This window comes from Meles meles, chromosome 1 (assembly GCF_922984935.1).
Source record: "Meles meles chromosome 1, mMelMel3.1 paternal haplotype, whole genome shotgun sequence".
NCBI classification, from domain to species: Eukaryota; Metazoa; Chordata; class Mammalia; order Carnivora; family Mustelidae; genus Meles; species Meles meles.
The window spans coordinates 160,036,055-160,049,600 of NC_060066.1; the positions used below are offsets into that span (position 1 = coordinate 160,036,055).

The 13,546-nt window shown below is 38.0% G+C and overlaps 1 protein-coding gene across 1 annotated transcript; it reads left to right on the plus strand.

Moving 5' to 3' along the window:
- Nucleotides 1-1,176: 1,176 nt before the first annotated feature.
- On the plus strand, nt 1,177-2,587 carry LOC123949484 (histone-binding protein RBBP4-like). The gene has a single exon (XM_046016978.1). It carries the CDS (start codon nt 1,192-1,194, stop codon nt 2,467-2,469), a length of 1,278 nt encoding a protein of 425 aa, XP_045872934.1. The 5' UTR covers nt 1,177-1,191; the 3' UTR covers nt 2,470-2,587.
- The last annotated feature ends 10,959 nt before the right edge of the window (nt 2,588-13,546 follow it).

Below are 13,546 nucleotides of genomic sequence, written 5' to 3' on the forward strand. Positions count from 1 at the left end.
ATATAACTGTCAATGCCCAAGCACAGGGACAATAGCAAGGACCAAAAAATTTCCTCAAAGCTGGACCTTACCTTCCCCATCTCCACACACAGCCTATTAATATGTGACCTGCTCTCAGACCTACCTGAATGTACAAAAATACATGAATGTATTTGCTGGTAGAGCATGTGGATGTTGAAATTTTCTGACATTTAGGCAGTTAACCCTCCTGTTAAAAGCCCTAGCCACTACAACAGCCTGAGGCACAAAGAAAATATCAAGGATATCCAAAATGCTCAAGTGAATAAATGGCTTCTCTCCAAGGCCCCAGGAAAGCCAAGCTGAGCTTAGTAGAAACACAGTGGGAATCCTTCAGTATTTGCCATAGCCATTGCAGGGACATTCATATCACAATGTTCAAGGGAGGGGACTCCTCAGGTAGTCATCCCTCTGCTCTCCTAAATGTTAGCAAAGAGAACCACAAAGTGAGGCAGGAGTAAGAAAATGTAGAGATGGACTTTTGCTTTCAATTTTAAGTTTATTGTTAAGACTTCTATTTCATTTCCCCTCTCTAGCTCACACACACTCCCTTCCAGTTACACATTCTCTCATGCACACTCCCACACACATACATTCACACACTCATACACATTCTCACTCACAAACACTACCTCTTCACATACACTCTTTCATACAGTCTCTCTCACACACACACAGTCACATATACTTTCATACACTCTCACACTTACTCTCTCACACATGCTCTCACATACTCTTTCTTTTTCACACACATTCTCTCATGCATACTCTCTCTTTCTCTTTCTCTCTCTCTCTCACACACACACACATTCACAGAGGTAAACAGTAAATCATTCTTTAAATGCTCCAGATAAAACTGACTGCTGGGTATACACTGCTAATTAAAAGTCAAACTAAAGATCTAGCCCAATTTTAATAGAACCTATACACAAAGATGCTTTAAAATTCATGTCTTCATTGGAAAGTCACCTGACTAGAGCTCCTTGGTGCAGGGTTCTGTCTAAAATATCCTAATGAGGTGCAAAGCTGGTGATCATCCTCATCTGTTTCACCAGGCATTTCTTTAGAAATCAGATTCTGTGAATCTTATTTTAAAATGCCCTCATTGGCCATAGCCTCCCCGCCCCTCCCACAACGCTCGACCCTGGGATCCCCCCGGCTTGCCTGCCCGCCATGGCCGACAAGGAAGCAGCCTTTGATGACGCAGTAGAAGAATGTGTGATCAACGAAGAGTACAAAATATGGAAAAAGAACACCCCTTTTCTTTACGATTTGGTGATGACCCATGCCCTGGAGTGGCCTAGCCTAACTGCACAGTGGCTTCCAGATGTAACCAGACCAGAAGGAAAAGACTTCAGCATTCATCAACTTGTCCTGGGAACACACACGTCCGATGAACAAAACCATCTTGTGATAGCCAGTGTGCAACTCCCTAACGATGATGCTCAGTTTGATGCTTCACACTACGACAGTGAGAAAGGAGGATTTGAAGGTTTTGGCTCAGTTAGTGGAAAAATTGAAATAGAGATCAAGATCAACCATGAAGGAGAAGTAAACCAGGCACGTTATATGCCCCAGAACCCTTGCATCATTGCAACAAAGGCTCCATCCAGTGATGTTCTTGTTTTTGACTATACAAAACATCCTTCCAAACCAGACCCTTCTGGAGAGTGCAACCCAGACTTGCATCTCCATGGACATCAGAAGGAAGGTTATGGACTTTCTTGGAACCCAAATCTCAGTGGGCACTTACGTAGCGCTTCAGACAACCACACCATCTGCCTCTGGGACATCAGTGCTGTTCCAAAGGAAGGAAAAGTTGTGGATGCAAAGACCATCTTTACAGGGCATACAGCAGTAGTAGAAGATGTTTCCTGGCATCTGCTCCATGAGTCTCTGTTTGGGTCAGTTGCTGATGATCAGAAACTTGTGATCTGGGATACTCGTTCAAACAATACTTCCAAACCAAGCCACTCAGTTGATGCTCACACTGCTGAAGTAAACTGCCTATCTTTCAATCCTTACAGTGAGTTCATTCTGGCCACAGGATCAGCTGACAAGACTGTTGCCTTGTGGGATCTGAGAAATCTGAAACTGAAGTTGCATTCCTTTGAATCACATAAGGATGAAATATTTCAGGTTCAGTGGTCGCCTCACAATGAGACCGTTTTGGCTTCCAGTGGTACTGATCGCAGACTGAATGTTTGGGATTTAAGTAAAATTGGAGAGGAACAATCCCCGGAAGATGCAGAAGATGGGCCACCAGAATTGTTGTTTGTTCATGGCGGTCACACTGTCAAGATATCTGATTTCTCCTGGAATCCCAATGAACCTTGGGTGATTTGTTCTGTATCAGAAGACAATATCATGCAAGTGTGGCAAATGGCAGAGAACATTTACAATGATGAAGATCCTGAAGGAAGCGTGAATCCAGAAGGACAAGGGTCCTAGATATGTCTGCACTTCTTGTGATTTTAGACTCCCCTTTTTTTCCCTCTCAACCCTGAGATTGATTTAACACTGGTTTTGAGACACAGACTTTGTTTGGCTATCCCTCTATGATAGGTACCATCAATGATGTTACTAGCCCAAACAGAGGGTGTTTTCTAAATATTAACTGGGGGACTTGATTCAGTAAAGCCACAGACTTATATTTAAATTTTCTTCAGGAATTTTCTAGTAACAAAGGTCTAAAGTAGCCACAGAAAGGGGAATACTGGGTGTGGTTATTTTTCTTCTTAGGCTATATCCCCAAGTTTTACAGACTCCTTTTAAGTAAAGGCTAAAGTGAGGAAGGATAGAGCCAAGTGAGGTAGGTGTCTGAGCCATGAAGTATAAATACCACAAGATGTCGTTTTTATTCAGGAAATGGGGGAGATTCAAGTCATATAAATTCCTATTCTAAAGTTTTCACACTTGACTTTCCAGGATGCACATTTCCCTATGTAGACCAGTCTCCTCTCAGTTTCTTCAGTTAAGTCAAAACTATATGTTCCTCTTTCCCCATATATTTTTGCTTGTTAGTGTATTTCTTGAGCTGTTTTCACATTTCTTTTCTGTGAAATGGTTTTTTTAAAAACTTGAGACCACCAAGTTGTAAAGATGTATGTTTTTACCTGACAGTCATACCACGGGTAGACTGTCCAGTTGAGTTGAGAAGAGTGAATTGATAGCTTGTATTTGTTTTTAAAATTAAATTAATCCTGGGTAAGAGTTGCTTTTTTTTTTTTTTTTTTTTAGGAGTTAGTCCTTGACCACTAGTTTGGTACCATCTCTATTTTGGGTGACCTGTTTCACCAGCAGGCCTGTTACTCTCCATGACTAACTGTGTAAGTGCTTATAATGAAATAAATTGCTTTTCTACGTAAAAATAAATAAATAAATAAAAATAAAATAAAATAAAATGCCCTCATTGTTTGGTGATTTGGAGGGGTTTTTTCCCTTAAAGCAATTATTGGGAAGCACAGATATATATCTGATGCTGCAATTCCACAAAACTATGTTTCTTTAAAAAACTAGATAAGCGTATTTACCATCAAAAATATGTATTTTCAACAACACATATAAGAAAGTGTTTCATTCAATGTATTTATTGCTTTTCTGGGAATAGGAGACATCTAATATGGTGTCAAGAAGCATATCAAAATATGATATGAAAATATAGAAGTGATAAAATACAAGTACATGGCGATTGATATTTACATATGATAACGAGTACTCTTAAGCAGTTCTATGATCTGATCTGGGGGAAGGCAATCCCCTTAGCCTATATTGGTGCCAACTCAATTCAAAATAGAATATAGTGTCAATTTTTTTAAGGTAATACTGAATGAATTGAACTACTTTCTTTTTAAGAAAATCAGAGAAACTAAAAGTATAGCTGGACCTTTAAGACAATTTTACAGTTTCTGGAGACTCTCAGTTATTTTGGATTGTGACAGGCAGCTGGCAGAACAATGCAAGGCATAGTTCAGTTCATTTTTCTGGTACTCCTCCTTTTAAAGGATAAGCTGCCAAGAACAATTCAAGGTGCTTTAACAGAAAGTCTTTTGCTATCATGTTATCTATGGGCCATTTCAAAACCAGGAGCAGCTTAGGCAAAGCCTTTGCCAGTCCATAGATTTGCACTCAAAAAGAAATAATGCACAACAGTCAGGACAAGATACCAAATCCTGACATTTATTTTCCTATCTCACTGAAAAATGACCTTTTTTTAATCAACACTTACTGAAAGAATGCTGAAGAAAGAGGAGGAACAATCCTCCTCCCTGCTCTTTCTATTCAGGCATCTTGGCTCATAAGCTAGGCTGGCTGGGTCTGAAGATTGTCTCTGCCACTAAAAGGTTGTGTGAACTTGGACAAGTTCCTTAACCTTCTTTTGGCTCAGTTTCTTCATGTGTTACAAGGGACTCTAATAGTACATACAGCATGGAGTTTTTATAAGAATTAAACACACTGATATTTGCAAGGCACTTAAAGTACATAGCATATGGTGTTTAAAAAGTGTTAGTTAATATTACAATCATTATATACACATGCTAAATATGTTCTGCCTATATACCATCATGCCTTCCCAAAGCTTTAAATATCAGCAATATTCCATGACAATAAACTTCCATAACTCTAGTGCCAGTATATTCCTTAGGCTCCTTATCTGCACTATGATCTGACTGCCTTCGGGCTTTATCTTCCCTGGTCAGATGTGCACTTCCTTCTGTTTTGGGTCCTAGTTAATGGTGTCATCATCCTCTTATTGTCTAAGCGAAACCCTTCAAAATTAGTAAGTACTTGCGATGTGCCTAACTAGTTCTGTTAATAGTAATCAGTGGTGAATGAGATAGCCATGATCACTGACTTTATGGAATTTACAGCTCTAAAGAGAAAATGGACATTGAACCAATATCAAATACTCTCTGAGACCCAGTTACAATGACAATTCTAAAAAGAGACTCTAGGAAGGAATAAGAATTCCTATTAGGATGCTCTTTTCCCTGAGTTACTGTAAAGGTCAGATAAAAGATGTCTGATAAAAAAATTTTTCTGTGCCACCTTATCATAATGGAAGACCAGAATGGACTGATAGAAAATTCTGGGGGGTAGGTGACTTTCAGCATTCACTGAAAACTGAGATATTAGAGTGAAGTCATAGTGCTATGGTAGCACAATGTCCATCTCTGTTTTAGAGAGCCTGTCCCTTTGTCCCTATAAGTACACCCAAGGTTCTAAAACCAATAATTACAGAGCTAAACATTTTTAACTTCTTCGAGGGAAAACCAAATGCTTACCTCTAACACCTAGTAATCTAGATAACATCTAGTAATTAAAAGTTACTCCCTAAGAAAGCCATATTAATGATAATTATTTATACTTGTATTCAGATGCTCCATTCTCCAAGCTTTTAGACTTCATATAAACAATGATTCCTTCACTAGTACATTCAACAAGTACTTATGTCATTCACTGGACAGGTTTCAGAAATACAGTTGCATATAAAACACAGTCCATGTCTTCAAAAAGTTTTTAGTCCATTGCAGGAAAGAGGTAAAAAAGCTTACCCTACGTAATGTGATGAGTGACACATTAGGGGTTCTAAAGAAAGCCACCTATGCTGAACAATTGATGTAAGTAAGGCTTTAGTGAGGAAATGACATGGACTGAGATTTGAAAGATAATAAAAAGTTAATGGGGTGGTGGAGGAGGAGAAAAGAAACAACGTTCCAGATAGAGGGCATAGCTTTTGCAAAGGCTAAGACATGAGGCACAATGTGACATCTTAAAGAAACTAGAAGGAAAATTAATCCACAATGGCTAGAACACAGAGTGAACTGTGAAAAATTAGAGTGAGGAGAAGGGAGAGATGCAGCTGACAGGGGAAGAATTTGCTAGATTATAAGTAGTTTTGTAAACCATCCTAGGGAGACTGTATTTTCTTTTTAGGGCAATGCAAGCCATGAATGATTTTAAACAAGAGAATAACATTATAAGATTTTTATTTTATAACAAACATTCTGGCTAATATAAATGATAAACAAAACCCAGAAAATTAGAGATTAAGATATCAGTATGAAAAGTGAGCTATTATTTCCATATGTGAAGTGTATGCCTAGTATGATGAAAGATGAGGAGGTACAGACCAGAGTAGTGGAAATTAGAGTGGGGAAAAAGTGTACGGGAGAGTTAACTGAGGTAAAAATAGTAGGATATAGTTATTAATTCAATGTGATGTTAAGAGTGAGGGAGCACTAGGTTCCAAATTATCTTGCTTGGACAAATTAAGTCAAAGTTAGTGTCATTTACCAAGATGGAGAACACAGGATAAAAAGTTGGTTTGAGAGTTCAGGCCCCCATTAGATATGAGTTTCTAAATTTCTCAGGCTTCTTGTCAATGGCAAAAGTACATATTAGCAGGCTTATTTATGATCACCATACTCTCTGTTATGGGTTAACTTGTGTTACCCCAAAATTCTTATGTTGAAGCTCTAACCCCCAGTACCTCACAACTGTTTTTGGAGATGGGAAATTTAAAGAGGTGATTGAATTAAAATAAAATCCTTAGAGTGGACTCTAATCTAATCTGACTTGTATCCTCAAAAGAAGAGGAAATTTGGATATACAAAGATACCAGAGATGTGCATACACAAAGGAAAGACCACGTGAATACACAGCAAGGAGGCAGCCATATGCAAGCCAAGGAAAGAGGCCTCAGAAGATACCAAACCTGCTGACACTTTTATCTTGGGCTTCCAGCCTCCAGAGTTGTGAGAAAATAAATTTCTGTTGTTTAAGCCAACTAGTCTATGTTAGTTCATTATAGCAGAACATGTGTAGAATAACAAACTAATGTATCCTCTAAACCAGTGCTTCTCAAACTCTAATATGTATAGCAATCAGCAAAGAATCTCATTAAAAATGAGATTGTGAAAAGAAAAAAAAAAGAGATTTGTAAAGTTGAGAGTGAGACAGAATTCTGTATTTGTATCAGCTCCCATCTTCAACTATTTCTTGTTCTTTTCCAAATTTTACCTTTCCACACCCAGTACTCCCTCCACCCAGCCAGAGGCTGCTGTTTCTCAAACACAATCTTAAATGGATTGACCCATGACAAAAGAGAGGGCAAAATCTAGCATGGAAAGGCCGGTCTTGCCAGGAAACTGGAATTCTACTCCCAGTTTCCTACTTTCACCCTCCAGGCCTTGGGACCCCTGAGGCAAATCTGTCATCTCTCTGGCCCTCAGTTCCTCAATTACCTCTAAGATCCCCTCACCTTATAAAAAAAAAAAAAAAATTCAATTTTGCAAATGAATAAAACATTTTTGATCTATTGCTGAATTGATTTCTCAACTGTTTCCTTTGTAAACCTGAAAAATTCAATTCACTTTACCTCAATTTCTTATCAGTAAGAATGGGCAAACAATGTAACAGCAGACTGCCCCACCTTTACCTCACCAAATTCTGACCATTGCCTGCTTCCAAAGTCAACATTAGCCCATCCATGTCTCAAGAGACTTCGCATGCTCACTATAAAACTTACCTTGCAGGGGTGGGGGATGGGAGACCACAAATCCATTCCCCTTGCAATGTCAGAGGACCTCATAAATCCAAATGAAGGAGGACAGAGCTATGGTTACTTAGTACGGTACAAATTCCTGACAGCAGTACTGAAATGAAGCAGTGGGATTTGTGGACTCTAATCTACTCAAAATCTCCCCTCAGCTAGAAGAGTAGTTACTGAACCTCTGAATTCTTGGAGAACAGTCAGGTAGCAATCAAAGGCTCCTATACCACTGAGCCTAAACTGTATATTCTAATTTAGTGATAAAGTTCAGGATTCAGAGTCAGAACTTGGTTCAAATCCAGGCTCTTTTACTTACTTGGGTAATTTATCCAACCATCCTGAATCTTAGTTTTCTCTTTTGTAAAATGGAGTAATCCTCCTTTAGAATCATTAGGAGAATTACATAAATTATATACATAAACCATCAGCAGAATAAGGAGAAATTATTAAGTCTTAAATAAATGGTGAATAAATTATTATTTCATTCATTATATCCAAAAGGAAGACCAAGCTAGTTTCATTATTTCAAAATGTCAGATCCCTGGGATTCAGCTGACCTACCAATAATGACTGTTTCCAGCAAAGAGACATTCTTAACACTTCAAAGAACAAACCCCATCTGGAAGTGCAAGCTCTGCCAAATGAAAGGTACACCTAAAACCCTGATGTGGACATTCTGTGGTTGGCTTATGTGCCTTTAAAAGGGACAGCGGTACTTTTACTTTAATGAGCCCTTCTGCAGTCTGGGGACACTGGGAGACCATTAGAATTTTCCTCTGCAATGTGAACAAGGCTTGTGGTTCCCTGGTAACCACAACTGAATAATTCAAACTGAGGAGCTTACAAAATGGCAATTTACCTAAGAATGTTTTTATAGTCCCTTATGCTATAACCTAATGAAAGGGCTTCTCATCAAGGCAGATATTATTTGAGGTAAAAACAAACATTTGTATATGCCCACAAATAGACATATATACATACCTTATTTTCAATATTTTCTCAGTACTACCAAAACAGAGAGACAATATTTGTAAGTGAGCAAGGATTCTTTTCTGTGAGCAACATTACCTTCACTCTCAATACTTGAAATGGAGTTTCATTTTGAATTACAACACATCTGGGTCATAACTAGAGAGAGTGGAACAACTGCAATCAGCAGAATCACTGATTATACCTGTAATGACTGTCAGAAATGTGCCTCTGGGCAAAAACTCATACACATTAGCACAAAACACACACAGCCACTTGCCACTTTCCCTTAGCTAGTACTCAAAAGCATATCCACGCACCAGTATCACCTGGAGAGATTTTTTTTTTAAATTACAGATTCAGAGGCTCCACCCCTAGAATTTCTCATTCTGGGTATTTCACATGGAGCCCAGTAAGAAGTATTTTCAAAAGCTTCTCTTGGATGATGTGTAGTAAGATTTATCAGTAATTCCTTCCCTAATCAGGTTATGTATTACACTGCCTGAAATAGGAATAATTTCCAGGTAGGAAAAACTCACTCTGAATCCAAGGTAGATGCCACTAAGATACATGGGTGAAGCATGAATGGAAGAAATGTGTTTACACATCACTATTTCTGCACTTTAAATACTAAGATCCTTCCTAATTCAATTTTTAAAATCTGAAATACACTTTCCAGATCACTCCATGAACCAAAATTCATTCCTTTAACAAAAAGAGGTAAAACATTAAAAATAAGGACATATAAGGATTCCATTTTAAAGAAATCAGCTTCTGAAGTGTGGTCCAGATTTTGTATGTCATTCACTTTCACTCTGAGCTCCTAGCATGCTAGATTACCAATTCATTAGCATGTGGACACTAGGGCATTAAAGGGCTTGGAATCTTCAAAGCAGTTATGTTCACCCCACTGTGCTGTTAGCCTGAAATGTTAACATTCCTCTTTATGCCAAACAACCTTGGACTTCAGGCCTTTCCAAATACCAAATACCAAGAATGAACCTCCTATACCCAATTCCCTGAAGGGTGTTTAAAAGATGAAATGCATAGGCTAACAACAGATTAATCAGAACAAACATAAAGAGTTGAGATTCTTTTTACCACTTTAAAACCTAACGGATGGGGGCGCCTGGGTGGCTCAGTGGATTAAGCCGCTGCCTTCGGCTCGGGTCATGATCTCCGGGTCCTGGGATCGAGCCCCACGTCGGGCTCTCTGCTCCATGGGGAGCCTGCTTCCTCCTCTCTCTCTCTGCCTGCCTCTCTGCCTACTTGTGATCTCTCTCTCTGTCAAATAAATAAATAAAATCTTAAAAAAAAAAAAAAAACTAAGGGATGGATTTTTTGCTAGTATTAAAACAGAGTAATTAAGAAGGAGATTTTAATGCATTTCTATATAGAAGTTGTGTCTGTGGCTAATTAGCCATGGCAGAACAGGGTCCTTGCCTGGGAGCACAGGGAATGCAATGCATGTTCCCTTGAAGGTCAGTTTTCAGTAATCTATATTGACCTGGGTCTGGGGTCAGATTCTTTGACACTTAAGCAGGGAAGAGAAGAGAGCATAATTTAGGTTATTGATAATATTACTAGAACAAAAAGGTTTTCTAGTTAATTTTCAGTTATACAAAACATCCAAAATGGACATGTGTTAGACACTTAACCCATTTCATTTCATTTCATTCACACACTATTATTTATTAGTTTTGTGGGTTTTGGGGGGTTTTTTTTTCTTAGATTTTATTTTATTTAACAGAGAGAGAGAGAGATCACAAGCAGGCAGAGAGGCAGGCAGAGAGAGAGGGGGAAGCAAGTTCCCTGCCAAGCAGAGATCCGATGCAGGGCTTGATCCTAGGACCCTGAGATCATGACCTGAGCTGAAGGCAGAGACTTAACCCACTGAGCCACCAGATGCCCCAGTAGCTCTTTTTAAATCTATTTTACAAATAAGAAAACTGAGGCTCGTATAAGTAACTTTGCTATAGTCAAAACACAATGAATTTTCAAAAATGGAATCAGATCACTTCTTTTAGTTCCTCAAACATCCTAACCTCCTGATTTCTTTTCTTCTTTTTTTTTTTAAATTTATTTATTGGGGGCGGGGAGGGAGAGGGTCTCAAGCAGACTCTGCACTGAGCACAGAGCATGATATGGGGCTCATTCTCACAACCTGAGATTAAGACCTGAGCCAAAATCAAGAGTTCAATGCCTGACTATGGCACCCAAGTGCCCTTTTTTCCTTTTGTATCTGTTGTGATAATGCAGTCATAGATTCATTGTATGACTATTTACATAACGGTTTTCTCCCTTACTAATCTATGGGTGCCATGGGGACAGGGGCATGCTCTCTTTTATTTTCTATTTACTTAGAAGCCAGTAAAATGCCTGATCTCTACATAATAGGTTTTCAATAAATGTTTAGTGAATGAATGAATGAGTGAGTGAATGAATAAATGAAATCCTGACTGACTCTATAACCCATGCTTTTTCCCTCTAACTCCATTCTCTTCTTTTCTTTTTTTTTTTTAACCAAGACTTTTTTTTTTTTTTCAGAGATTTTATTTATTTATTTGACAGAGAGAGATCACAAATAGGCAGAGAGGCAGGCGGGGAGAGAGAGGGAAGCAGTCTCCCTGCCGAGCAGAGAGCCCAATGCAGGACTCAACCCCAGGACTGAGATGATGACCCGAGCTGAAGGCAGTGGCTTAACCCACTGAGCCACCCAGGCACCCCTAACTCCATTCTTTTCCATCACCTCTACCACCATGAATTCCAAATAACCCATCCAGTTACATTCTTAGGGCATCTTTATTATCAGCAAGGTGTAGAAAATTATTCAGATTAACTTTCAAATTTTCATTTGATTTTTTTCTATGTCATATGAGAAGGCTAGATAGTGTTCAACTTTTCCTATAAGGTATAAAACTGAAAGCCCTCTAGAGAGAATAATTTCAAACAGTATGTATTAAGAAGCTGACAGTATAATCCCATTTTAGACAAAAGAATACACTGAACATCTAGATCTTTTAGTTTTCCCAAAAAGCACTTCATCCAAAACTCATTTTTTTCAATCCTTCTTTCCCTGGTTGGAGTCAGCTTGGAAACATGCATGCCTATCTACAAACAATCTTCTAAATTTTTCTTCCTATTTTTTTCATCATATTCATACAGAAGATGGTTTTTCTTCCTTTTTAGGGCTTTTGAAGATCTACAGGCAGCAGCTGAGGAGTTTCCATGGCACAGTTCCTCTCCTAGCTCATTTCAATTTGAATTCCTCCCCCTCAGCCTGCAGCACTTTTTTTTTTTTTTGCTTTCATGAAAATGGTATTTGGTAGTTCTTATTCAGGATTCTTACTTCTCTGTTTCAAGGATGGTAGCTTTGTATTTGTGCTTGCTATGCAGCACTTTGTACATTTTTTATCTCCCACTCTGCCCCAGATGAATAATGGATGGAAATACACTTGGCATTTTGTTTTCTTTTATGGCTGATTACAATCAGAATAGCTAGTCAATCCATCTGTATCTGCTTGGAAGGCTTTGGCTTTCATTAAGTAACAGGAATCTAGGTAAGTCAGAGTGCCATCTAAACATCTGACTTAACAATTAAGCACACGAATGATACATTGGCTTTCTTCTTAACATTATGTATTATATCATATAGACACAGCTCATCTCCTAAATACTTCCTGTTTCTTGTTTTGAGAAGCAAATTTTTACCTTTCTGTTTTTAAACCACATATGTTCATATTTTCAAAAGCATTTTTTCAAGTTTATTGTATAATTTAATGTTCTAATATGTGTTTGTACAAAATACAATTTAAAGGGGCATTTAGATGTGTAGAATAGTTGCTTAAATTCTGACACAACAGTACAGATCAACAAAGTATGATCTGAATCTGAATTGTATGAATTTTACATAATATTCACTTAGGGAAAATTAAAACTCTGATACTCAACAGATAATAGTGATAAAAGATTCACTCAAGAATCTTTATGTAGGGCCTGATATGCTAAGTGCTAAGGACACAAGGATTAATAAGATGAAACCTCTGTGCTTGAAGTATACACAATTTAATAAGAAATTTAAGATAATTTAATTTAAACTGATCACTGACATATAATCTGATATGAGCTATGATCAAGGCATGAAAAATACAGACATTTCCACATTTGCCTAAAATTAGGTATCTTCAAAATTAACAATATCCCAGGACTACATTTCTCGAGTGGTATTTTTTCCTCCTTTTTTAACCCAATATTTTTCTAGGAATAAAGTATTTGGGTAACAGAAGGACCTAACAGGAAGAATGATTCGACCAACTTTCTCATTCTCTTATAGTTGCATCAAACCATCAGTAAACATCCATTAGAATCGATTCAAGGCAGGGGAGTGGGAAAAAATAAAATCACAGTGAGGAAGAAAAATGTTGTTGATTCTAAAATCTTAAACAGGGAAATCATTAAGTCTCAGAGAGAGAATTACAAGCAATTCAAAACCTCACAACAGAGAAAGGAATCCACATAGATGCTGTAATTGTGTCTCTACATAAGACTGTGACGAGGTAGGAAAACTGCTTGAAATTGAAGGTGTATATATAGAAAGGAAAGACTGCTGAAGGGGTGAGAAGATGAGGGACTGCGGTGTCCCAAGAGAATAAGGTTTGCATTAGACAATATGCAAGTCAACAAGAATAGAACCAAGAGAAAATAATACTTAGTCTGTCATGAGAGTACTAAAAAAAGCCCAGGCACAGAAAACGTAAAAACAAGAAAATCTGTGACAGTGCTAGACTAAGAGGGGAATGGACCAGAGAAAGGAGGTGGAAAATAATGCTTTCATTTTTTCAGAAACATTACTATTCTTCCCTTAGGTGTAAAATTGATTAAAGCATATATATTTCTTGAGCTTCTGTTTTATATTAAATTCCATACTAGTGTGTGTAGGAGCAGGGAGAATACAACATTCCAAAAGAAAGGACCCCCTTGCTGACTGCACTGCAATTGAAATGA

What these genes read in the sequence shown, in the direction of transcription:
- LOC123949484 (XM_046016978.1), top strand. Translation starts at nt 1,192, where the DNA reads ATGGCCGACAAGGAAGCAGCCTTTGATGACGCAGTAGAAGAATGTGTG.